Below are 27,364 nucleotides of genomic sequence, written 5' to 3'. Positions count from 1 at the left end.
CACTTGTATCCAGTCAGCCCCAGTAATCCTCTTGTTTCTGTCCCCGACCCAGCACTGGAGGTACTGGGTACACAGCCATGCCCAGTTATAGTCAACGTCCAGTTACACCATGCCCAGCCTTTCTTTACATGGTTGTTAGGGATCTGAACTCAGATCCTGATGCTTATACCGCAAGTGCTCTTGCCTGCTGAGCCGTCTCCCTGCCCAGGCCTCTTAACACCTGTGCCATCTCTGCACAGGACCCAGGAGCTGTCTTCAGCCTCAGAATGGCTAGCTGTCTCAGCCAGGAAGCTCAATCTTACAATTGCAATGGTAAACATTCCTCCTCATGCGTCTGAGATGCCTAGACTCAGACATGCAAAAGCCCCTGTCAAGCCAGGGCTTTGCCAGCTGGAACTCTAAGATCTTCAGTATAAGTGTCTGCACTGGCTCCCTTCTCTGGAGCTTTCCAGTAGGCTCTTTCTAGAAGACTGATGTGTTTCTGTTTACACTATGCATATAGATCTGTAGTTCTCCCTCTAAGGTCATAGGACAATTGCCAAAATGACTCAGTCACCATACACTGTGGGATTCCTTTTTGTTTTATTGAAAGTCAATGTGGCTTAGAACTTTACAAACTCACCTCACATAGTACTGAACCCTTGTTTGCCACAGAAAAGGGGATTGCCTTCCCTAGTCACAACAGCCCCCAATGCTGCCACAAAGCGCACCTCTTCTTCTTCTGCAGTATAGTGCTTCACCTGTTTGAGAGCTCAGATTTTGAGAGCATATCAGTTTTACCTTCCACAGTAAAAGAACGGTATAGCAGTAAACAATGTTTCACTGTAAGCAAGAAAAGGTTCTGTAGTCAAAGAAAATCAAAATAAATCAAGGGGAAATACTTAGTTAACTGGACACATAAAAGTATTTTAGTGAGACCTTTCACCAAAGTAAGAACAATAAACCAACAACTATGCCCTAAAGTGAGTAGAGACATTTTAAATATGAGATCACATTACAAATATAATGTACATGGTGCTGTGCTCATAAAAACAAATATTAATTTAAGACTTGCATTTTTTTTCCTGTTTTTCCTACAATTCTTTAACAAGATATTTTGTTGGGAACAGAATTTTGAAGAGTTTTTGTTTGTTTGCTCGTATTTGCTTAGCCTGAAGGTTTTAAAAACATGCTATTTTAAAAATTAACAACTGAAACTCTCAGACCATTTAGTGTACACAGGACCTTTGTGACTTAGGGTGCCTGGCGGCCTGCTGGGTTCTTCTCTGTTCAGTAGTCAGAATGAGTTGGACCCTGAGACCACAGCATGGCTTCCTCTTGCCACTTCTAAGAATTCCTTCAGAATATGAAGCTCCCGTGCATGCCACCCTGGGGCTGGCTTCCTGGATAATATGGCTCAGTGAGCAACCTCTCTTGGATCCTCCCACTCTCCTCAGTGGCCCCCAAGTGACCGTCGCAGCCCATGGCATCTTTGTGAGCCCGAGGATGGGGCTCAGAGCTGACAGCACAGGGTAGCTTGACACCAAAACTCCCTTCCGTATACCCTAGGACCCTGCCAGGAAGGCTCTGGGGTCATCTGAGAATTAACCCTGGAAACAATATAGTTACAAATAGAAACAGACTTCTGGGCCTTTGTACCTCTGGTATCTTACACACCAAGAGCCATTTTTAAGATAGGGTTTCTCACACCAAGTTCAGCCAGGGTTGTCTCTTTTGTCAAAGCTGGAACTGTAGTGCAGTGAGGGTCACTAACAACTGCAGGGGACACAGGCACCCTTGCCATCTCACCCGTTCCTTACTCTAACTCCGTGAGGTAGTAGAGCAGATGCCCTCAGAAGCCCTGTGCCGAGAAGAGCACCTTGGCTGCCCAGGGTGGCTCAGGAGCCCTGGTAGCCTGGCCTCTCCTTTGGCTCTAACTGCTCTCTTGCCACTGCAAACACACTTTGGGAAGATGAGGTGCTACTGTGGCCAACCACCCAGAGAAAGTGGGTTTCCTAGATGTTTGTCAAACCACACGGAACATGTACAAGGTGGTAATTAAAAAAAAAAAAATGTTCAGAGAAAACAAGTTCCTGAGAAGGTCAAGTGCTTCAAATTATAGGGGGGTGGGGGGGAACACAACAAGAACTGACCCTGCCTGGAGAAATCTCTGAACTCTCTGAGCAGCCTGAGCTTAACTGCTGGACAATCCACTGGTATTCCACTTTTTAACACTTTATCACAGGCAGAGTGACTATAGGAGACTCCATCTCAATAAAATAAAATAAAATAAAATAAAATAAAATAAAATAAAATAAAATGCAAAATGGCGCCTCTGTAGGTCCACAGCAGTGGATAGAGGAGCACATCCGACCTCCCAGTGTCCTGGCAGCACACTTTGCTTCAAGCTAACGGCCATGCTGACCATTGGGAATGAGATGCCTGTTGGTCCCAAGGCCATTCTTCAAATACTCTGTCTCTTTGCCTTTGGTGCTCTCTTCCTCCTCTTCTTCTTCCTCCTCTTCCTCCTCCTCCTCCTCTTCTTCCTCTTCGTTGTCACTCCTCACATCCTGGATATTCTAGGCAAAGGACAGAATGGACCGTGAGTGACAGCATTGCAGAAGGAGGATCTCACGAGTGCACACACACGGGTCCAGGGTGGAAAGCTAGCTCCTATTAAAGAACCTCAGTGCCCACATACCAGCCTTCCTAGGGGCACACCACAGCATGAGTCAGAACAGACTTAAAGACTGAAAATTTGAGGGCTGGAGTATGGAATCCTTTGTTTTGAATACTTGTGGCTCTTGCAGAGGGCCAGGGTTCAATTCCCAGCACCCACATAGGGGCTCACAGCCATCTGTAATGCCTGTTCCAGAGAATCTGATGCCTTCTTCCACCCTCCATGTGTACCTAACACACATACAGGCAGGCAATACATTTATTACATAAGATAAATCTAAAAATGTTTTAAAAATGAAAATTTGATTATGGCAATGGCTACTATACATAAGTATACACACACACACACACACACAATTGTACAAAATTGTTGGAAATGTCTTTCATCATTCTGCTTTTATGACAGCTGGGGCATTGCAGTGTTGTTTAAAATTATGTTTAGAGGGGTACTATATTACCTATGAATTAAAGTTCAGGCTAGTAAAGCCACCTGTGTCTTGCAGAATTGAGAATTGCTGGCTCTGATAATGAGTCAAAGCCCAGACTGGATTTCCTGCCAATAAGACTGTGCAGGGTTGATATGCAGGTGTTTGTCTGCTATGCAAGATCTAATAATATAGATTCAAAAGTGTGTTATTCAAACATTAATAAAATGTCCTTATGTCACCTTATGTCCAATTTTGTTTTACATGTGACATCTTTAGTAAAACTAACAGTATTGACATTTGAAGGGCTTACTATGGGGCAGGTTAGTCTGAGCAGTCCGTATGAACAGTCTCCACCATGATCACTGGACATATGAAATACCCTCTTTACTTAATAAACAGAAATCTAACAATGGTGAATGTAGGAGATTAGAGCCACCACACGGTAGCTCTAAGGAAGGAGCTACCCCTGGTGCAAACACAGAGCTCTACCGTCCCCTGCTGGACAGACCCGGGTGGTGTAAGCACTGGGAGAGACAGTGGACCCCTGAGGCCTGTCACCCAGATCTGAGGGAGCTAGCTCTCCCTCCATGGCTGAGAGCTGGCTATCTCCTCACCCTCCTCAAACCCATTCTGACCTTGACCTTAATACGATCAGGGTGGGCCTTTAAGTATACATTTTAAAAGAATAAAAATCATCCCTAATAAATAATTATATTAGGTTAGACACACTCTGGCATGTTCATTATATTTTAATTAAAATGGATGTTCATCTGAATGTGGTGGAGCATGCCTTTAATTCTGTCACTCAGGAGGCAGACGCAGGTGCATCTCTATGAATTCAAGGCCAGTCTAATCTACAGAGTAAGTTCCAGGTCAGCCAAAGCTGTGTAACAAGACTCTGTCTCAAAACCCACAAACAACAAACACTAAAAAAAGATGTTCAAGGGCTGAGGAGATGCTCAGTGGTGAGAGCTGCCCAGGCCTCTCATCACCTGAGTTTGGATTCTCAGGACCTGCTTAAAGCCAGAGACAGACACCAACTCATCTGTTATCTTTGCTTCTATGCCAAGGTGGGAGGTGGAGACAGAAGAGTCCCAAGAAGTGTGTGGGCTGGCCAGACTGGCTTAGGCAGTGGTGGGTAATTATGAGAGTCCTTGTCTCAAATAAAACAGAAGGTGAGGGTAGACACATGACATTGTTCTCGAACCTTCACATATATGCTATGGAGGGTGCGAGTATGTGCCCACACACACAAACACACACACACACACACACTCACAGATACACATAAATAAGGAACAAAGTATACACTAGGACATGCTCACACACTTACAAATGTTCAAGATTTAGGAGTAGACTTGTCAACTTATTAATGATTTACAATGTACCAATTGAACAAGACACTAGTTAAAGGATCTTAGAAGAGTGAAATTCTCTAATGAACTGGAGTTAGAAAAGCTTAAGATAAGGAGCACAATCTATAGTCTAGGAAAGAAAGCACAACTGCAAATCTTCCTAGCAGTTAATATACCTAATAGAAGTAAGAACACAAATGCTTTCCGTCTAGGGGGCTCTCGGAGTGTACAGCCATGGTAAAGATCAGTGTTTTCTATAGCACAGCTTGTACACTTTGAGTGTCAGCACATACACCAACAGCATCCTTGGAACCAGCCAACTCTGTTTGTCTCACCGTGCTTCTCACTTGTTGCACTCCAACCCAAATGCCAGGTTCTGTTTCTGGGCCACCAGAACTTGTCTCCTGCAGATTGTTGACCTTGGACCTTCTACAAATCACCAGAGGCCCAAGAAAATGTAGCGTACACACAAGGATCCACACCTTTGAAGAGTAGACTGATGGATCTGTGCTTCCGCAGCCACAGGGCTGGGTGGACTCTGCATGGATCTTATGCTCACCATGAGACGCATGCTCCTCATCTACCAGGACCTGCCCCAAGGTCTTGACAGTCCCCACCAAACACTTTCTATTACTATTCTGTTAGAATCCGACCATGGGAGATCACTTGCTCCTAGAATTACCAAAAGAAGCATTCGAGTATTCAGCTGACCTTTCTCTAAAACCTTCCTGGTTCCTCTAGAACAGTGGTTCTCAGCCTTCCTAAAGCTGCAACGCTTTAATACAGTTCCTCACATTGTGGTGACCCTGAACCATAAAATACTTCATTGATACTTCACAACTGTAATTTTGCTATTGTTAGGAATCATAATGTAAATATCCGGTATGTAGAATTTCTGATATGCAACACCTGTGAAAGGCTCAGTCCAGTCCACCCCAGCCCACAATGGATTATGACCTAAAGGTTGAGAAGTGCTGATCTGGATGAACTATTAATATTCACCCCATAACCAAAGATGGATGAAGATCAATTCTGCCATATCTTTTATGAAGTTCCTCATCAACAAGCCCCTTTGCTCTCACAAAGCGCTCAGGAAAAAGTGTGTAGTAAAGAGCAAAGTGCTGGCATTATCAACTGAGCTCTGCAGCCTTGACATCACTGGACAGGACCAGTCGTGACAATTGCAATAACCGGTTGGATCACGTGGACAGAGAAGGCTTGCATTCTAAGGACTGACTTGAACATATAGTCACTATGAAGGAAGGCCAAGGCCAGTGTCAGAGCATCCCAAACATTATCAGAAAGAGGAAAGCCTAAATTCTGGTTTAAGGTCTATCAAAACCAAAATTGTTCCTTACAGGGCGTTGTCTAAATGCAGGGCATAAAGATGAACATGTCCAAAGACAAGCTCATTCTGAGACCTGAGGGTCAAGTTTCATTCTTTGGCATGGGAATGTCCAGTTTCCCATAACCACTTGTTGAAGAGACTTCTCTTTCCCTGTCTCTGTGGCTTACAACAGAATCATCTGCCCAGGGTGAGTGACTTCTGAGCTCTCTGTGGCCACTGAGGCATGTGCCTGTCTCATGCAGCCTCATGCTTCCTTCCTTAGGTTTATGTCTGTGCTAAGTCTGGAAATCTGGAAGTAAGGGCTCCAGTTTTGCTCTTTCAAGGTTACTTAGCTACAGCCTCTGGATAGATATGACCTCATGAATGACCTGGTCATAGGTCCTTATTTGTAGAAGAAAAAACAGGCAGTTTTTGTGCTGATCCACATATACAAGATGCTTTCTCTTAGGGTTCAGTACAAAAGTTTTTTGGCTTTTTTTTTTTTAATATTGCTCCAACTTACTGATGTAAAGTAAGAGGCTTTTATTTTCTTAAATTATGAACAAAATCTAATGAAGTTATAATAAAATTTCATTTCAGTATAATTTAATTAGTGAACTATTAAATTATAATGTTATTTGATTTATTTCTAATTCCTGAAGCAGTTTTTCGTTTTACTAACTTTTGCCAATGAGCTTCAAAGAAAAAAGTTGGTTTTAGGGTTAGACAGATTCCGAATGGTGTCTTCATTTTCCAAAGTTGAAAAAAACCTGGAGATTTCAGACCTTTCCTATTGTCACAGCCTGGTGACAGCCCAGCCCAGAGTATACTGAGGCGCTTCTGATCTCTTCCCCCTCACCTCCACCCTGCTCTCTCTCTCTTTCCCTCCTTCCTTCCCTCCATCCCTCCCTTCCTCCATTCTTTCCTTTTTTCTCTATTTGAAAACCAAACAAACAAAAGGCACAGGGCTCTGTCAAAACCCATAAGATTATCTAACATACACAAAAATACACTAGAGTCTGGTGGCCACCAGCTGCTGATGAAATGACTTCACTAAATAAATATGATTTGCTTTGGAGATTAAGGCTTAGAACAGCAGTACTCTCTAAATGGCCAAACAATGCCTCCTGTCCGTCCTGTACTGAAAGCTTCTCATCCCTACCTGACTAGAGATATGCAGGACTGTTTTGAACAACTACAGAATAATCAAATCACCTGGGATTTAGGACAGGAGAATACCTTGGCTCAACAGGATGAAGCTCAGAAATTTTCTTTTAAAACTTAAATGTTAGTTAGTTTCAAATATTAATATTCAAGTTTTTTCTAAAGACTTAGAATCCACATGGACCATTGAGAATGAAAAGCTCAGTTCTGACAGGAAAGCTGAAGATGTGAGCAGGCAGTCTGCAGAAGGCACAGCACCATAGACTGATGAACCGCACAAGACACTTACCGGGGAAATGAGATCAACACAGGGAGATGGCAATCATGAAGAAGTATGATTACAAACTAAGTTGAAATGTATGAAGGAAGGGGAGACTCTCACATGTCAGTCTTGAAACATCCTTTGACAGCATCCTGTAAATTTCCCTGGCAATTCCAGATGAATTGCTCGCAGCCATGCCCATGAGGAAGCACATCAATATGAGTAACAGCGAGACAAGCAAAGGTTCTATATATTAGATAATAATACTTGTGAAAAGTTTGAAAATACAATGTCTGTGCCTACATACAAGGGTAGTTACAATACAAAAACATGGGTCTGGGGGGGTCACATTGGCTTCAAGCATGCACACATCTTCAGAAGGAGACAGGAGAATGGGAACAGAAGAGTCAAAACACACTGCAATGACCTTTCCCCCTTTGCCTTTTTCTCCTGACTGATTCCATCACAACCATAGCAGGTATTCAGATACTTGTTCAGTGAGTGAGTAAGTGAAGCAATGAATCTATATCCCAACAATACCTCAGCACCATTCAAGTGCAGATGGCTTATAAATTCATATCCATAACAGGGGCTTGTCCTGTGGGCTTAAAATTCAAATTTTAAGCTAGCTAATCACTCAGCTGTCCACCAATCTCATCAAGCCCTCGTGTTCTCATCTAGTCTTCCATATTTCAGCAAATGGTACCACCACCACTCACTCACTACACATAGCAAATCCCCCAAGGTCCTCCTCTTACAGGAGACTTCACTCTCCAGTCTGCACAGGCCCTGCAATCATCGGCTTTCCAGAAATTGTCTCAGTTACTTCCAACTGATATCAAATCACTGTGGCCAGGTTCCAGCCTCAGAGTTGGCCCATGGCCTTGGAGTGAGTGGTACAGCCGTCAGCTGAGCTGAGGCATAGCTGCATGTGTTTTGGTCCCTCGACACCTACTGACCTGCAGTCCTTGGCAGTGAACTTGTGACAGACAGACACTTCACACAGTTCCTGCTGGATAGCGCTGCTTCCCCATCTCAGGGGAGCAAAGCTGCTATTGTTGGCAAGATTTCTGAATAAGGAAAATTCAGAAATATCATGCCTGCTCTCCTCTAAGGCCAGGCAAACTATGTTGACAACCCCAGTCCACCAGTCCACTTTCAAAAGTGGGAAAGGGAAACACATCACTCCCTACTGGCTTTCCATGAATGGCCACTATTTGAAGCTGTTCTACATCAGAAACGCCTTCCCTGGGGCCATGGAAAGGGTAAACGATGCTGAGCCATTTGGTCTCCTAGTCTGCACTGCCTCAGGGGTAGCTCTGCCCGAGAGGATGGTGCCAGCACCCTGGGCACCTAAAGCTGCTGTGTTCCTTCCTTTCTGCTTCAGGCGAGTTCATCCCACCTCAGTTTACCCCATGTGCCATATACACATCATTTTCAGGTATTGTGGGTGATGGTTGGGAATACTGTCTTAGGCTCTGACTACAAGGCTGAATGAAGTCATGTCACCAAGAGGAAACCTTGGCACCTTCTATGCAGAAATCTCCCTGGGTTTAATATACTGGCAAAACCCAGAGACTGCGTGGACATCAAGGAGCATGCACATAGACATACGTAGCATGCATGCAGGTAAGAGTGGCTAGCACCAATGTAGTTGGCTCTGAGTGAGACCCAGCAAGCTGTGACCTGAAATTAAAGTGGGAGTGGCAGTGATGGTGGGAAAAGAGCATTTTGCTAAGAAGATCCAAGTCATGGGTTCAAATTCACTTCCATGTTCAATAGAAAGTCACTAAGAAGCACCATTCAAGGTAAGAGGGACTTATTGGTGACAGGAAGAGAAGGCACCTGTCTCTAGTGAACTGCTCCAATGAGGGCACTGGTGGATTTAGAATAGCCATGTGGAGTTTTGAGTGTCATGGATCTAAGCCTCAGGTGCCTTTCTTGGCTCTTGGTTGGCCAAACTCAGGGAGGCAGGTGTTAGGGTCCTGGAAACTCAGTGCCTATCAAGCTACTGAGGCCAGTGCCTTCTAGGTTTTATGTCTTATCTTCAAGAGGAATAAGGAAATGCAAAAGGGGGGAAATAGAATGAATATAAACTTATTAAGGAAAAATAAGAAAGGACTCCCAAGAGTGGCCTGGGTTTTTTGTTTGTTTGTTTGTTTGTTTTTATGGGAATAGGGTAAAGAATGAAGTATCTCTGTCGGGAGTTGGCCATCTCAGTAGGTACATTGTGGCCAAGTCATAAGAAGTCTGAATACCTATGCATGTTCCCTTAGCTCAACCAGAGAGTCATTTGTGCAATCAGCGATGAGTTGAGCATGCTCCTTGGCTAGCTCATGATCTACCATGGGCCCTGCTTACCGTCTAAGGAATCCAGCTCCTGTGCCACCAGCGCTCCTGGCTGCTGTGTGGAAATGGTTGGGGAGATTCAGAGCGGACACCGAGGAAAGAGAAATGCTAGTGGTTCTGAGCGCAGTGGTGTGGCTTGAGATGCAGGAGGGGTGTTGCATTCTCCAAAGGCCTCTGGGATTGAAAGGGGCCTTGAGGGCATCTGGCTTAGTTTCCCTCTGAAGTTTCTGTGTTTTTTATGACAACCTGAGCAAAAGAGGTTCCCACGCCCACCTGCATGTGTACCTGCTCTCTCTCTCTCTCTCTCTCTCTCTCTCTCTCTCTCTTTCTCTCTCTCTCTCTTCCTCCCTTTTCCCTCCCTCCCTTCCTTCCTTTCTCTCTCTCTTTCACTGTGCTCCTTGCAGTTTTTACTTATATTTTTTCAAGTTCTATCCCTTTGAGCTAGTGGCAAGGAAAGTACACTTCTTTCAAATATTGTTTTTTGTTGTTGTTGTTTGTTTTGTTTTGTTTTGTTTTGTTTTAACGTAGCTAAAGATAGTCAATTCTTCTTCCAGGTAAACATTCCCACACATCATGGGTTAGCTGTGGTGAATCCTCAAGAGCTCATTCTGTAGAAGCTGGTTCTTAGTGCACTGCTGGTGAGATACTAGAACCTTTGAAAGGCATGGCCCATGGAATGTAGAAATCCTATGAGTGTCTGGTCCTAGACTTTCAGCTTCAGAACCATAAGCTAAATAATACTCTTTCCTTTATTAGGAACTCAATCGTGGGCACTTGTTATAGCTCCGGAGAATAGACTCACACAGCATTTCCTTCCCTGGCTGCTCACATGACACCTTACCTATCCCTGCCCTGCACAGTGCACAGGCATAGCCTCATCTCTTAGGCACTCCCAGATGCCCAAGCTTCTTCATCACTGCCCACTGGGTTAGAAATCACATCTGAGCAGCCATACCTCTGGCTTTATTTTTGCTATAATTTTTAGTACATTTTGGTTCAATAATGTCTATGTTTTTATCAATTAATTGTACATGCTATTAGTAAAGGCCTATGTTCCTCAAAAAAGGTCTGCAAGAAAAACAACCCAAACAAACTTGACAAAGAGGAATGGAGAAACCCTACACATCAGTGCAACAGATACAGGGCTCACTTCTAGCAGATGAGTCATCTCTGCCCGCAGGGCTTCCTCACTCTCCTGGAATGACATCTGTAGCAGCAGCTTCAATAAAACTGTGGCTGCGTGTTTGAAACACTGTAACTAAACTCTGTGCCTGGGAATCTGCGGCTTTGCAGTAATGTCAGGAGCCCAGGAGGCTGTGTGTGACTCATAGTGTCCCGCTGCTTTGTGAATGACTCCACGTCTCAAGCAGCACTTGGCAGTGAAACAAAGAACACTATAATAAGCATTTTATGCTATTTTAAAAGCAAACTTTTAGCTTTCACTGTATTAAAAAAAAAACAAGTGCACATTCAGGCAAAGAGTTCAATTTTCTAAGCTACTAGCAAATTATCTCCCTTTTTGTTGTAATGATTCTCATCATCCAAGTTGACAAGGTTGTAGTTTTACTTTTCATATTTCTCCTCACCCGCACAGCACTACATTTAATTGGGTTCTTTAACTCTGGCCACAAATGAACAATTTCTTTTTGGTGATGTGGAATTTTCTAGACCAATGCTTTTCAAGTTCAAAAGTGCATATAAATCATCTGTGGTTGTGGAAGCTCCATAGATGCAACAACCACAAGGATTCTGGTGAGCTCTGAGGTGCTGTGTTTCTAACAGTCTTTGGGCAGTAACAAGGTTGATGGTCACAGACGCTACTTTGGCTAGCAAGACTGTTTGCTAAGTCACAAACCCTCTCTAGACTGGTTTTCTCCATGGGCCCTTTTGTGTTTTTCTGATTTCAAATCACCTTTTTTTCCTTGGTTGTGATTTCCTATATTTCTTTACTAACTGTACAGTCTATGGAGGCCATATAAACTCATAACTATGCTTCACTTTATATAATAAGTGATTCTAAAAGGAACTGATAAACTAATCACGGTGGTTCTCACCTGGAATCCCAGGTCTCAGTAAGCAGAGGCAGGAGGATCACAATGTTTACAGCCAGGCTGGAACACATAGGGAGTTCAAGGCTAGCCTTGACTACAGAATCAGTTCAAGACTAGCTTGGACAACAAAGGTAAGACTGTCTCAAGAAGACACAACAAGAGCTAGTCATTTTCTGAAATAAATGACACTTTTTGGTTTTGAGGAGAGCTCACTCTTTTACATTCTTCTTTCCTGCTACCTCCTCAGTCTGCATTCTGAGAGCTTTATTGTTGTGAGTTTTACTTCTCTGGAACATGAAAGTGTTGCTTTTTTTCCAAACTTCCAGGCTGGGGGAGCAGCCGAAGCTGAGTGGCTTGCATGACAGAAGCATGATGTAGAAATTGCTCTGATTCTCTGAAGGAGACGCAGCAATGGAAGTTCATCATGGAGATCTCTCCTCTCCATGATGGAGGAGGACCCAGGATTCTCTCCATTCAATCTAGAGGATCTCCCCTGGGATGTAAGTCAGAGTCACTTCCGCTGAGGGAGGAGACTGACTGTCAAGGCTTCCAGTGTCTGGGTCCTACCTACCCATTTGTCTTGATGTAGCTGGCCTGCTTTGGGGCCTGGCTGGAAGCATGTTTCTTTTTTCTTTTTTTTTTTGTTATCCTAATGCACTGCAGTCCACATAGCCCGTTAATGTGAGATTCTAGTACCCTTACAGCATGAGCAGCATACCTTACTGTATGATGTTCTTAATACAGTAGATTAAAAACATGACTAGATTATTTCAGGGGCTTGGTGCTGTAGCTCAATGATAGAGTACCTATCTATCTAGCATGCATGGAGCCCTGAGTTCAGTTTTCAGGCCTGCAAGAAAAAAGGCAGATAGGCAGACTGATTGATTGATGGGTGGTGATAAGAGCTGGTGAAGTAATGACTTTCCCATAAACTTCCTTGAATTCCTAGAAAGATCCCCTCAAGTGACTGCTGTCACTTGTTAGGCCTTTGTCACGAATGTTATGCCTTCCTACTTTTGAACAAAAGGCTCAAATGACAACTTGATCAAGCAGAGCTTACCAGAGGCAAGTTCATTAACCTCCAAGTGTCCAACCCCACACAATCACAGCTAGGTAATGTGGCTGGACTGTGAAACACGGAAGGCCTCAGTCGCAGCTCCAGCTCAGTATGCACTAATGGCACAAATCCATACAGAAGCGGGCAGCATCGGCAGAAGATTTAGGTAAATGCCAGCAAGGGGAAGTGCGTGGGTTTTGGTCCTAATGCAACACTAACACATTATTGGTGACTCTGCACTTATTATTAATGCATTCAAACCCACCACTCTGAGGGCCACTGAGCTGAGTTCACTGACGGTCAGGAGGTAGAATATTTTAAGGAGAATAGTGGAGAGAGAAGCCATGGGAGCAGCAGGGGGAGAGAGCATGCTGCCCAGAGAGTGCAGGCAGTGAGGGAAGACTATCAGAGGCCAGGCATAGCCTGGGCAGAAGGGACTCTGGAGGGCAGAACAAGCCCTGGGGCTGTAAAGCACCAGAGATTTGTTGTCTTCTTAAAGCCACTGTGAGAGCTCCTCCTATCTAGGGGCATCAAGGCCTCTCAAGGCCTCTACTTAACAGGCACTGACTGAAGGTTGCTCTGGACTTGCCTTACCAGCATTTAAGTCATGGAAAGACCACAGCTATCATTAGCAATCTAGCTGCCTTCAGAAACAAAATTCAACTCCATTTAAAAGAATTTAAAAAAACAAAAAACAAAAAACAAGCAAACAAACAAACCCCTAGCATTCAACAATTTTAAATGGCTTGTTTTGAGGGGAAAAAAAGTAATCACACATTTGCAAACTTGGAAATATGGATACCCAGGGATAAATTCACTTAGCAGAAAATGGTCTAGAAATAAAGGGTTGAAAAAGTGTGTTGTCACAGCAATTCCTTATAAGAGCTGGAGAGATGGCTTAGCAGTAAACAGTGGTTGTTCTTCTTGCAGAGGACCTGGATTCAATTTTTAGCACCCATGTGACAACTACACATAACTCTAATTTCAAGGGATCTAATGCCCTCTGACTTGCTCCTGCACCAGGCACATGAACATGATGCACAGACATACATGAAGGCAAAACATCCAAACACATAAAATAAACAAATGTGAAATGTGTGTGTTCTATTCAAGGATGCAGAAGAAAACTAGGAAAGAAATATAGAAGATAATTTAAAAAACCAAGATCCCAATTTACACAGATAAAAATGAATATCTGAAATAAAACATTATATTAGACAAGACTAACCACAGGTTAAATGCTGTGAAAGAAAGGAACGAAGTACTAAAACCTGCCACAGATATTATCGACAATGAAGCACAAAGAGGGGACAACTCAAAAATGAACTGAGTACCAATAACCCATAGCCAAAGTAAGCTGTACATGAACTTACAGGAGGAGGGGAAGGAGGAAAGGATGATAGGAAAACGTGAGGGCAAGGGATGTGGCATGCTGGTGAAGCATCTGCCCAGAAACAAAGCTCCAGGGCTGGTCCCCAGCACTGCAGAGAAAATATATTTGGAACCTGAATTTGATATATATATATATATATGTATGTATGTACGTGTATATACACATACATATATATCTCCATGGGTAGAAGAAGCTTTAAAAAAACCCAAAGCTACAGGGAAAGGATATATCATTTAAAATAATGATGATAAGAAGCCAGAGGATTTCTAACAGACAACATACTAGTCAGAATACTATTTAGATACTATGGGAGCCAGGGCAAGAGCCAGGGCCAGAGTGCAGGCTGATGTCAACAATGGAGAGGAGGAACTGGACCCATACCATGAACAGCTCTGGAGTCCACAACCCAGAAGTAATAAAGAGTCTACTGACTTTCTCAAAAAACAAAACCAAAGCTTAAGGTGGATGGTGCACAGAGAATACCACCAGATGTTGAGTGCTGGCTTTCACATGGTCTCCTTCTCCTCCACACAGGAGTACCTCTGCATGCATACACATGTGAACACACAGCAGAGAGAGAAACAACCTAAGAGAAATGACAGCACAGGAGAGGAACTGAACCTTGAGACCAAATGGCAAACTGGGCTGCATGGCCCCACGTCTGTACCACCCCATCAGGCTGCGTGGCCCCATGGCTACACCACCACCATGTGCTCCAGGTCACAAAGTCTGCAACAGAGAGTTCACTCAGCATTTTGCCCTCACCTAAACTCTGTAAGGAAAGGACAGTTATTAACAACAAGGAGCTTTTAAAAAGTAAAGACTGCCCAGTCTCACATCAGAGGTGGTGATTGGGATTGCAAGCCCTCTGATTCTTCAGATGCCTGGCATAGCGAAATGAAATTCTCTTGGGATTGGTATCAGGTTTCAGCAAGGAAGATGCAGATCATATGGTGATGCTGCTCAGAGCCCTTTGGGAGCAAAGTTCCATTTTATCCCTAGGGTGGGAGGCACATGGCTACCTGTTATCATGGGCAGCAGAAGCCATCTTGTTCAGAGTTATGCCCCACTGCAGAAGGCAGCACATGTCAGTGACATTCTAATGATGGGTTGGCCTCAAAGGAGACACCTCTGAGGGGCCACTTGGCTATAGGACTTTCTGTAGGATTGGCTGAAGTTTTTGTTGCAACTTCTTCCTGCACAGCCCACAGATGTAGGAGAACAGAGTATCCCAAATGTTCATGTACACACACACACACACACACACACACACACACACACACACACACACACATCCAACTGGTATAAGGAAGAAAACTAACTGTCTCAGGCTTCCTGAACAGTTACATGGAGCCTTATCCCTTCCTTACCCCTCTCTTCCTCTGAACAGACAGGTCCTGCAGCCTCTTTGAAAGCCTGGAGTTCCTTAACATCCTTCATCCCATCTCATCCTCACAAAAGTGGGCAAGTCATGTTTGTTTATTTGTTTGTTTTTCAGGTGTAGTGGAGGTGACCATGCAAGCATCACCTAAGCAGTTACATGACAGCATCAGTTCTGACAATAATCAATGGTTCTAACTAATGAAGCTGGGCCCCAGTGGCAGGTGGGTCAGACATGGCTAAATGACAGGGGATAGCCAATCCCACGTCCCTGAACATTACCATGTTTCCAGGTTCACATCAGAACAGATGTGCACACTGGTTGTTTGAAACAGTTGTGAGTCTGTGGAGTCTATGGGCTGTGGAATCACAGAGGGAGTATGTACCCAGAGCTGTCCTCCTTAGGGTCTCCTCATCTCTTACATGGTAGGAAACACCACTAAAAGAACACAGCTCCTTAGAGAGCACAGTACTGCAGATGGCATACTTGATGCTCACAAAACAGAAGGCAGGATCAAGCCTGCCTCATAAATCACTCAGGCACTAGAGCCCACACGATAAAGCAAAGTGTTCTCTTAGCTTCTCTAAGTTCTCATGAATAATGTTTTCTTTGTGTTATTTGAAGCTCTCCCTGAGATTTTCTCAGTGGGGCTGAGGAGGTGGACACAGGATGTGGCCACAGAAAATAGTTGGAGATTAACAAGGACAGTGTTGACCAGCATGGAGTCCCCCTCACACCTGTGCCTACCAATTTCTTTGGCCCAAGAGCCCTTTAATAAAACATTCACATCCTGGAGCGAGTGTGTAGATTTATTAACAAGCCATGAATTACATGAATTACGTCTGTCCCTTTGTCTAAAGTCGGATTCTATAGAAGACATCCATGTGGAGTCTCTTTCTCTCAACCTTTCTCTCTCCCTTTTTTCTCTCCTTTTCTCTCTTTCTCTCTCTGTCTCTGTATATCTCTGTCTCTGAATCTTTCTTTAGATGTCTCCCTCTGTGTCTCTCCCTGTGCTTCTGTGTCTCTGTGTCTCTCTGTCTCTCTGTCTCTGTCTGTCTGTCTCTCTCTGTCTCTGTCTCTCTCTGTCTCTGTCTCTCTCTCTGTCTCTCTCTGTGTGTATGTGTGTTTGAATGCTAAGAAAATGGTGACAATCTGCTCCTTTTAGAATTATATGAAAACTCATTGCATTTTTGTCAAATGATTTTTAAATCATGGGTACAAGCAAAGTCACAGACTCTGAGTGCTTGTGTCTGGATCCTTCCTGTCCTTGTCCTTTCCAGCTGAAGCAAGATGTGATCTATGGTCTAGGGACCTTAAGAGACCCTATTTTAGAGACAGGAGTGAAAGTCTGGATGTGAACAGGACAACTGAGAGGTGTGTTTTCTTTGACAGCTTTTCTTTCTGGAAACGGCCTAGTTGGCTTCTTATTGGGTAGATGATTTCACTAGTGTAGTGCCTCAGCAGAATGGATAGCATTGGACTGATCAGATGGCTCATCAGATAAAGGCACCTGCTGCCAAACCTGAGGACCTGAGTTCAATCCCAGGAGCCATATGGTGGAGAGAACAGACTCCTGAAATTTATCCTCTGAGCTCTACAAGTGTGCAAATCCACACATGAACTAAATAGATGTAATATTTCATTTTTTAAAAAATGAACCGACAACACTGGGCATTTTGAGACCAGAGTCAGAAATCACAATAGGCAGGAATATGCAAAAGAAGCTAATACACAATAAAGCAAGTACAGCAAGTCATCCATGTGATTTGTTTATCTGTAAGCAGTTTGGGGGATGGAGAGCTTGTAGATTCTACATGGACACCCTGAAGCTGAAGGCTCCTTGGAGAGCCCGTCCATCCTCAGCTAGCTCTGGCATACAGCTGCTTCTGTAATGCCTTCCCAGGAAGCAGAATGGACTGAAGAGGCAAAGGGCTGTTTTAGTACCCCTGTCCTCAAGGCCCCTGGTTTTCTTTAAATAATGTGAACCAGAGGTTGGTTGCCTGGAATTAAGAGCTGCAGGGCCAGGTGGTGTAGTCCACAACAGAGATATGCTGCTGCACCTGCATGTGGACTCTACACTGCTGTGGATTTCATTTAATGCTTACATTATGTTATCTGGGTTCCCAAAATTGCATGAGAATCCATATGTAAGACACTGAGGGTCCCTGCCCCCAGTTGGTTCTGATTGGTAAATAAAGTTGCCAGCGGCTAATGGCTGGGCAGAGAGACAGAGATGGGACTAGAGAATTCATGGGCAAGGGGACCAAGGAAGAAGGCTTTAGAATTGCCATGCTGGGAAAGGAATAAGATCCAGGCTTGAGAGCTGCAGAAGAGAGAGCATACAATTACATAAGAGATGGGGAAGAGCTGCCACAGCCCCCCACCATAGGATCTAGGGTAGCAAAGATGGAATATAGATTTTAGCAAGTAATAACTCAGGAATATTGGAGGGAGACATTAGTAACATGGAAGTTTGGGAGTGAACCAACCACTGAGCTGTTTAAGGAATTTAAAATAGAAAGCTGTGTGTGTGTGTGTGTGTGTGTGTGTGTGTGTTTCATTCAGTAACTCAGAATATTGGGGCAGGTATTGAGGAACATCCATGGGCTGCCACCACTGCCACTGCTGCCTGGGGATTAGAGTGGATTAATAACTAATACAGCACATCACCTCTGTCCCAACAGAAAGTGAAATTGTAGAAACAAGCAAAGGGGGCATTTCCAGACAGCTAATTTACATACCAAGTTGCAAGAGTATATGAGGAAGCTGGTGTGAGAGAGTGCTGAGGTAGTGTTGTACGAGGCAAACAAAAGGTACGGAGCAGGTCACTGTGTCCATTAGCTCAGTCCTCATGTGTATGACCATGGTTCCTCTGTTTCTTTGCTAGTATAAGCCCTTCTATTATCCCTGCTTCCATCTCAAATAGGGATATGTTTTATCTTAAAGCCCTACTGTATGTGTGATTCTACTACAGGGCAAGGGCAAAGTAATAGCAAGGCCAGGGGCTAAGAGTGCTGGGAAAAGGAGAAGCTGGGGTTCACTGCTGTAGCCAGACTCCAGCTCCTCGGGCTCCATGATGTCATTTTTTTACTGCTGTGTGACCTTGGGCTTCCATGGAACTTCTTCACCCCACACTGATGTCTTTTACTACAACAGGAGGGGCACAGCAGTTTTATTAAGTTACCAGGAGACTCACGGACAGCATTTGTCAACTTATGTGAATGGGAGTGGCTGCTCATTATGGTACACAAAGCCTTCAGAAGAACCAGCTGTCAGAGTGGACTATTTAAGGTCTCTTCCATCTCTAAAGTCCTATAGGGTTTCTATTTTGTTGTGGAAATAAATGTATAATTTAGAAGTATATTTAAATTTGAAATTCCTTAAGCAGAGCAATTTAGTACAGCTATTTATGAATTTACTGTTGTTTCTTGAATAGACAGTTGGAATAGCTGACCTGCACAAATATTCAGGAACATGGACATATAAATTGAGAGTAGATAAGGTCTCCTCATTTGTACACTGTTGTATTTGTTGTTTCTGACTATTTTATTTCAATCATTAGTCTTTGTGCTATTTTTATGAAATTTTGTTCAATGAAGGGTATTTAATACCTGTTAGTACCTATTAAAACCTTGGCTAGTTGGAGGCAGGCCTCTTGGATGTTATGGATTTTATATTTCCTCTGTAACATGGTGACATTGCAAGGACATGTCACAGCAGAGACCATAGAATGTGAGTCATGACAGTCACCTGGCAGAAGACAGTTTAGGAAGCTGGCACTGGAGCCTGGGTTGGAAGCCAAGGGTCCTGACATCCAACATCAGCTGCTCCACAATCAAATGAATGGCCTGACTGGGAGTCGACTGCCAGGCAGTGCACTGTCAGGGAGTCAGTAGGAAGGATGTCACTGAAGAAGCTGTGCCAGTGGCGATGGCAGCAAGGGCACCCTGTGCCTCGGTGTATCCCACATGGTGTCAACAGCTACTAGTATCCAGCTCCAGTGTACAAATGAGGAAACTGAGGCAGTGGACATGGGTAACAGGCCCATGACCACTCACCTAGGAAAAGGAAGAGCTGGAGATAAATTCTCCAGAACCTGTATTCTCAGCTACTTGATTGCCTACAGAAGAGACTTGGAATAAATATAATAAAGAAAGCATTTCGTAGGCTTTTTATAAGTTCAAAAATAAATTAAAAGATTGTACTGAATTACATTCTATTTTTATTGTTTTGTGTTTAGAGGGGCTGTATATCCATGCATGCTTGTGTGTGGGTAGTGGTGCCAGGGGGTAAGGCTGTGTATGTGTGAGTCTGCTTGAGTGTGTGCATGTGAAAACATGTACTTTCCAGAAAACAATCTTGGATGTTGTTTCACAGGAATCATCTGCCTGGTTTGGGGGCCAGCGTCCAATTCAGTGGCCAGTGACTCCCAGGGATCTTCCCAAGTCTATGTCCTTAGCCCCAGGATTACAGGTGTGTGGTGATATTCTGCTGTGGGTCTGGGAGTTTGAACTCTGATCCTCACTCTTGCACAGCAAGAACTTCGTCAACTGAGTCACATCCTCAGGCCTGTGCTGCCTTTTAATCTTATATTTTGAGTACTTGGTATGTTCATGTACTTGCTATTTTTGACTCCAGGCAAGTATTTTCATTTACTTTTCTGGTTATTAATTTTCTACACTTAATTCAAATGAAGCCTAAAACAAAGGGTGGTGTTTTATGTAATGGGGGACCTCAGTTGCAGTATTGGCTTTGTCATGAAATTTCTGTGTAAATCCCAGCTCAGCTGGAATACTCAGTTTCCTCATGGTTCCTAACTTGTTCCATTCTTCATCAACTCAGTGCAGGGCCCACCAAGTGTCACTCTGTGAACATAACAGACACTGATGGCTAGTTTCAGGAGGCTGGGCCAGGTTGCCAAGGTTGCCATAGGCCAGTCTCCAAAAGAGCTATGGTAGCTGTGTTCTCTGGCTCCTACTGAATGTCTTGGCTGTTCACCAGTACAAGATGTCACAGAGACATGCTTGAGTTGGCCAGGACCCATGGTCACATTCAGGGAGAAGAAATGAGAGCTTAAGAATGATCCAATTCTCTTAAATTCATGTTAAGTGAAAGTGTGCTATATTGCTTCCAATTTCCTCTAAATGCCCTTCTCATATTTGCATGGAGAATGACAAGATGAATATGTCAGCTTGTCATGTTTCCTCACGTGATGTCTGTGGGTTGGTAGCTCATTGGAAAACTGCCCATTTTATAAGAATCAAGTTTCAGTGTCAAGTCTATTTATTTATAAGCAACAGGATGTCTGCTAAGCATGATCTATATATGTAACTTTAAATTGTAGCTATATTATTTTATTCATACATTTGTGCATATTCATGTGTGTATGAGTACACATGTATGGAGGTGTGTGAGTGCATGTGTTTATGTGTGGCGGTAGGTAGCAACCTTGAGCATCATCCTTAGGAATATCATCTACCTCCTTTGGGCCCATGTTCCTCATTGACCTAAAGCTCATCAATTAGGATGAACTAACTGGTCAGCAAACCAAAGGGACTCTTCTGTCTCTGCCTCTCATGCCTGACTTCTCATGGGTTCCAGGATTAAAGTCAGGTCCTCCTGTTTGCAAGGCAAGCACTTTACAGACTGGTTCTCTGCCCCCAATCTTGTAATGGTAGTCTTACTTTAAGCTATTAAAGAACAAAAGCAAGTAGTGGACATCCCTCATTTGGTATATACATGCAAGGCCTCTGATTTAAAAAGGAACTGATGATTACATGCTAATTTTAGCTTTCTTTTCAGTCTATTATACAAATACATGAGATCCAAAAAATTATTAAATCATTATTTTGTAACTTTCTAGTTGCTGCGTATTATTTTCCTCTGGGATTGAAACATTCCATCGTGCAGGGAAACTCCTTAAACAAGAAGGTAAACAACTCAAAAATACTTTCAGGAAGTTCCTAAAACTGACCAGATTCACTAGGCCCTTCCCTGCCAGAGTGAGCAATAAAAGCTTAGAGTCCTTTTTTTAGACCCAGCTAAGCCAAACGGCAAATAAGATTGTGAGACCAGACCAGCCTGGATGTCTGGAAGCCTGGATGAGGTTTAGGCCAACTGAGGCACCTGAAAAGGACACTCATCAAACTGTTGAGCTTCCTGCAGGCTGTGCAGTGTGCTCCAAGTTTAGCTTTGGTGAGCTGCCACCCAGCTGGGGTGGGATTTGGTGACACAGCTGTCTGGGAACCATTTCTGCTCCTATAAGTAACCCTTCACCCATATTCTTGTAAGTAACCCCAGTACAACTCATCAAATTGGACTTTAGTGGTATCCATACTTTGTCTGTCAGGTGTTCCCTGTCTGGGGTGAGTAGACATGTGAGTTGCATCTCCCTCGGGAAAAGTTTTGTCACACAACAGCACACAACCTAAAAAAGTGTGGTTTGTTTACCAAAAATTACCTAGCTCTACATAGTCTCATATTTCCTGAGAGCCTGCTGCATGTAAAGGAATTAAAGAAACAAATTCTTAATCTTAAGACTTAAAAGACATTTTTGGAGGCCTATAAACTTCTGTAATTCCATTTTCAAAGTATCCAAGAATTAGTCAGCTTCGTAACAACTTAAGTTTCGTGAAATGCTAAAAGCTTTTGAAGCACAGTTGGCAATAGGTTTCCTTGGTCCTCTAAGACTTTCAGCTCCCTTCTCTCCCTTTGCAATACAACTCTGCCTTCAAATGCCATTCTTTAAAGGGAGGCTTAAGGGCTTTGGAGGAGTTTGCTGGATTCACAGCCAGTTTTGCCACTGCTGCAGAAAAGAGATCACATGTGCAAGCCAGCTGAAGTCATGCACATGGCAAGAATTAGTGCTTTGGGGCCATGATCCTGTCAGACTGCAATTGGAAACAGCTTTTCCCAAGGACAGCATGAGGAATCAGGGATTCGTTCTCAGTGTCTGCCAGACTGCTGCATTTCTAATCAGGCCTGGCATGATCTGCTATACATCAGAAATGTGAAAGTCACGGTGAAACCAAACAAGGGTGTCCATTGGCCTCCAAATGTAGCCAATGGGTTCCTACCAGACCTAGAATTATGTCACTCACCAGTTAATATGAGGACAGTAGGTTCAGGAAGGCCTGACCAGATAGGACCACAGGTTTATCTGAAGGCTGTGTATGCTAACTACTGCAAGCATCAATTGTTTAACTGTCCAGCTTGGAACTTCATCTCTGTTACTTCAATTTTTTTGTGCCGAGGTAATGCTTTCATAGGAAAATATTTAGAATTCCCATGAGCTAGAATTTTGATCTAGAACATTTAGTGGAAGTTAATTTTTTGGTACCCCAACTTTAAAGGAAAGTCAATTTTCAAAAAAACAGGACACCAGGAGTGGTTCACCACTTTAATCCCAGTGCTTGGGAGGCAAAGGCAGGAGAATTTCTGTAAGTCAGTGTGGGTCTACATAGTAAGTTTTAGGCCAGCCAGGACTACCTAGTAAGACCCTGTCACCAGGGGGAAAAAAGTCCCAAAAAAGACCCATGTCAGAAATTTAAGGAAAACAAAAATATCACAGGGTTCAGCTTAAAAACTATTAATCCAGATAAGATTAATCCCTATGCTCAGATCTCTAGATCTAGAGGCTCAGAGATGGCTGGGAACTCAGAGTCCAGTGACATCAATGCCTGTTTCATTTGTTCCCTCTTCAGGGGTCTTTCAGATAAACTTACTACAGTAGAAAATAAATCAGATTTGATGAAGCAGCTGCTTGTTACAACACAACTCCTCACTGGTGGGACAAGACTGTTATACGCAAGTGGTGGCACCCCAGAGTGGACCAGTTCTGTCATCCTGGAAGATGCTTAATGAAGTTCATTTAGCCACATAAGACTAGTCTGACTTTCTTTATTAGCTTCCAAGTCAAATCCCATCAGCAGAAGACTCCATGCTAGTCCTCAGAGCCAGTGACTTCTACCTCCAAAACAAGGCCCAGGCTGGCTGTTTAGCATACTTCCTACACTAATTGTAGCTAGTGAGTGGATCACTTTTCTAAGTCAGTGATTGCATCTTGTGCATTTCTCAAGTCCTGCCCTTACTACTTCTGAAATTAGAAGTCCAGAGTAAATACAAAATGAACAAACATAAACTGTCAAGTATCTAAAGGGTATTAGGAATTTGTATTATAGTCATGTATTTGGTCTTGAAATCATATGTGTATTACTAGTCCTGTAAGGGTAAAATGACTGACAGTGACAAGTGCCCATTGTCCAGAGGGGCAGCAGCTGTCCTGATACTGAAGCATAATATGTTACTTGCATATGTGGGGTGATTATGGTATAAGCAAACCTGCTGTACTGTTGGATGGATAAGCAGAGATAATAATGCATAATACATAGAACTTGATTAATGAATATTACTTGCTTATGTACTTACTATATAGCTCTCATAATTACCATATGGTGAAAACCTTTACATACTTATATAGGAACATATTGTAAAGGCATTGCTGTGTTGCTCTATGCCAATCTCAAACATCTCAATGTTTAGAGTCCCTCATCATTTTATCTTGTGCTCCAATTATCCTCATGATGTTATGTTCACCCTGATCCTAGGAGCAGTATGCTATACCATATAACCTAAGTATGGAGTAGTCAGTACCAACTAGGTCTGTGTGAGTTCACATAATGACTTCATCATCCAGCAATGCATCTATGAACGTGATCTGTAGTTAAACAATGTGTGGCTGTATTTAGCAAAGTTTTTTTTTTCCCCAGAAACAAACTACAGCCAAATGATGGGCAATATTCCAAAAGCAGAAGCAAGCTCATGGAAAAAGTGTTACATACAAACTGGAAGTTCAGCAAAGAAACAAATAGCTCTGAAATGTCACTCACCATCTAAAAGCTTATCTGGGACTGGGGAGATGGCTCAGCAGTAAAGTGTTTGCATGAGAACTTGAGGTCAGATCCCTAGCACTCACAGGAAAGCTGCACTCAGCAGTGGGATATATCTGTAATCTCAGCATCAAAAAGGCAGAGCCTGGAGCTTGTTGGCCAAGCAGAATAGCCAAGCTAGTGAGCTCAGGGTCAGTAAGAGACTCTGGACAATGATCGCAGAAGACAGCTGACATTGACCTCTGACTTCTACACATGCATGTGCAGCCGCATACACATATATACATGCACACACACATATATATATATAATACACATATACACATATCTCAAAAGTCAAATAAAGTCTAACTCAAGGGATTCTCAAAGTAGTAGCCATGTTTTGGTATTAAAATTTTTTCTAACTGCCATGCCCTCTAATAAAGTTCCTTCTCTCTTCCTCTTCAAAATCACTCTACCACTGAGCTATTCCTTGAGCCCCTAAAGCAAAGAGCCACTCATGAGAAACCTATACTACAGAAAATGTCTTTATCATAAAAATCAGACAACAGTTCATTGGTAGAACACCATCCTAGAATGTGAAAGGCCCTGGGTTTGATCCCCAGCACCTCAAACAAAACCAATCAAGCCAAGAAAAATAAATGATACTGGTTAAACCTATTCAGTCTTATACTCACTGGCCTTCATTTTTAATGTGCCAGTCAAGTATTCTAGCTGTAGAACATAATAAGCATAAGGGCCTAGCTTCTGTTCCCTGTCAATTAAGAAAGCAAACAATGTGCTTGCAAGAAAATTTAAGTGAACACCATGCTCTGCTGTCTGCACCTCACTTTTATTCAGACAATTGAGACTACAGGGTTGAAAAATCTCCAATTTGGGGAGCCTTACCTTTGTGAATATGCATCTGTTGAGCATCTTCAGGATAAAGTAACCCCAGTAAACGTGGAGGCCCTGAAGGATCATGAGCTGGAGGTTGAGGAAGATGTAGGAGAAAAAGGGCTCAAGATAGTGCAAAGGCAGGATCAGGGTGCAGTACAGAATCCTGTGGCAAAAGGTGGGAAAACACTTTGGTCAAAGCACCAGTGAATAACAATGAGAAAACACATTTTTCCCTCCCCAAAGTACACCAGTACTTAATATCAAAAGATGTCCAGAAAATTCTTTATAAGAAAGAAAAGGTGATATTAGCATTTATATCATACTTCACAGACAATCAAAAAGCATGGCCTGTCTCCTGAGCAAAAATGAAAACAAAGGATGCTCCATGCCACTGCTTGCTTGACAGCCCCTGCTCCTAGGCTCCCTCCTTGCAAACAGAAAAGCTTGCATGGTCCCCTTTAGCTTCCAGGAATAGAGAAGCCATGGAAGCAAGTGAGACAACACATACTTACTTGTGGCACCTTATGACAAGGTTTCATTTACTTGATGTCAACCATGGCTTGAGAGAATTGGTGTACTGGCTGGTTTTGTGTGTCAACTTGACACAGTCTGGAGTTATCAGAGAAGGGAGCTTCAGTTGGGGAAGTGCCTCCATGAGACCCAGCTGTGGGGCATTTTCTCAATTAGTGATCAAGGGTGTAGGGCCCCTTGTGGGTGGTGCCATCCCTGGGCTGGAAGTCTTGGGTTCTATAAGAGAGCAGGCTGAGCAAGCCAGGGGAAGCACGCCAGTAAGGAACATCCCTCCGTGGCCTCTGAGTCAGCTCCTACTTCCTGACCTGCCTGAGTTCCAGTCCTGACTTCCTCTGGTGATCAACAGCAATGTGGAAGTAAGCTGAATAAACCCTTTCCTCCCCAATTTGCTTCTTGGTCATGATGTTTGTGCAGGAATAGAAACCCTGACTAAGACAATTGGGATGTAGTTCCCTGACAGTAGGTTCGATACTCAAGGCCAAGATTCAATCCTTGGCATTCCTCCCCAAACACACATCTCATGATTGTCCACTGCATGCACAGACTCCTGAACACAATTTTAACTGCCTCCAATGTAACAAGATACATGGCATCTTCAGCTCTTACTCCAGGATAAAAAACTAAATGTTCTTTCAGCAAACCTCATATGACTGTGATTTAGAAAGGTTGACGTATAAGCATCTATTATAAAAAATAATTTGTTCATTTAAATTGAGAAAACAAGAAAAAGGAAAAAAAATGTCCACAGTTCCAGCCTCTTAAATGACACTATAATTTTAATATCTTGTCTTCCTTTTTTCTCAATACATTATTTACTTTAATTTTTAAATGAACTGAGAGTTAATTCTTCTTTGGTTTGGCATAGAGTTCAGTGAGTTGTAGATACAGAACTGACCACTGTGCCTAGGAATGCCCCGGAGTATACTTCAGCAGCCATCCTCTCTCCATCCTTAGCAGGTACAACCACTTCTCTGCTCCCCACTCTTCACTGATATCTTTTCCCAAAGTGTTCTTGAGACTGTTGTCTTTTACTTTCCCACTGCTTTTATGACTTGACCAAGTCCCCAGGGGAATCAGTAGCATTCCCTATCACTCAGTGGTGTCCCGATATACAGACTGATCACACTTTATCTGTTTACCTACTGAGGAGCACTGGAGTTGCTTTCTGTGTTTGGCCACAATGAATAGAATCACTACATGTACTCACACACAAGCTTTTGCATGAACAGAAGTTGTCATTACTGAAGGGTAAGTAGGCAAGAGAACTGTGTGGCATATGGCAAATTCAGGGTTAACTTTGCAAGAGAGTAAAGTATTGTTCCCTGGAATGGCTGCTGTGGATCTACCCTCTTCCCCTGACTGTTGTTCACATCCTCCTCAACATTACCTATTGTCTTGCAGAGATATCTGTCTCCATGTTAAATACAGCTCTTGGCAGGTTCTATGTTTGTGTTGGTTGGAGTAGGAATGAACATTGTAGGCTCATAGTTGAATGCTTAGTCAACAGGGAGTGGCACTATTTGAGAAGGATTAAAAGGTGTGACCTGGCTGGGCAGTGGTAGCTCATGCCTTTAATCCCTGCATTTGGGAGGCAGAGGCAGGTGGATTTCTGAGTTCGAGGCCAGCCTGGTCTACAGAGTG

The 27,364-nt window shown here is 43.3% G+C and overlaps 1 protein-coding gene across 2 annotated transcripts in view; it reads right to left on the bottom strand.

Moving 5' to 3' along the window:
* Positions 1-565: 565 nt before the first annotated feature.
* The window catches only part of Cers3 (ceramide synthase 3), a 93,553-nt gene continuing 66,754 nt past the window's right edge, over positions 566-27,364 (bottom strand). For both annotated transcript variants that reach the window (XM_031386935.1, XM_031386936.1), the window contains exons 10-11: positions 25,202-25,355; positions 566-2,558 (exon numbers count right to left, since the gene is read on the bottom strand). In XM_031386935.1, the coding sequence (XP_031242795.1) occupies positions 2,388-2,558; positions 25,202-25,355 (325 nt within the window). In that variant the 3' untranslated portion in view covers positions 566-2,387. The remainder of the gene's footprint in view (positions 2,559-25,201; positions 25,356-27,364) is intronic.

Source organism: Mastomys coucha, unplaced genomic scaffold, assembly GCF_008632895.1.
Source record: "Mastomys coucha isolate ucsf_1 unplaced genomic scaffold, UCSF_Mcou_1 pScaffold21, whole genome shotgun sequence".
In the NCBI taxonomy this organism is placed as follows: domain Eukaryota; kingdom Metazoa; phylum Chordata; class Mammalia; order Rodentia; family Muridae; genus Mastomys; species Mastomys coucha.
The sequence above is the reverse complement of the archived record's forward strand: the minus strand, read 5'-3'. Positions and strand labels throughout refer to the sequence as shown.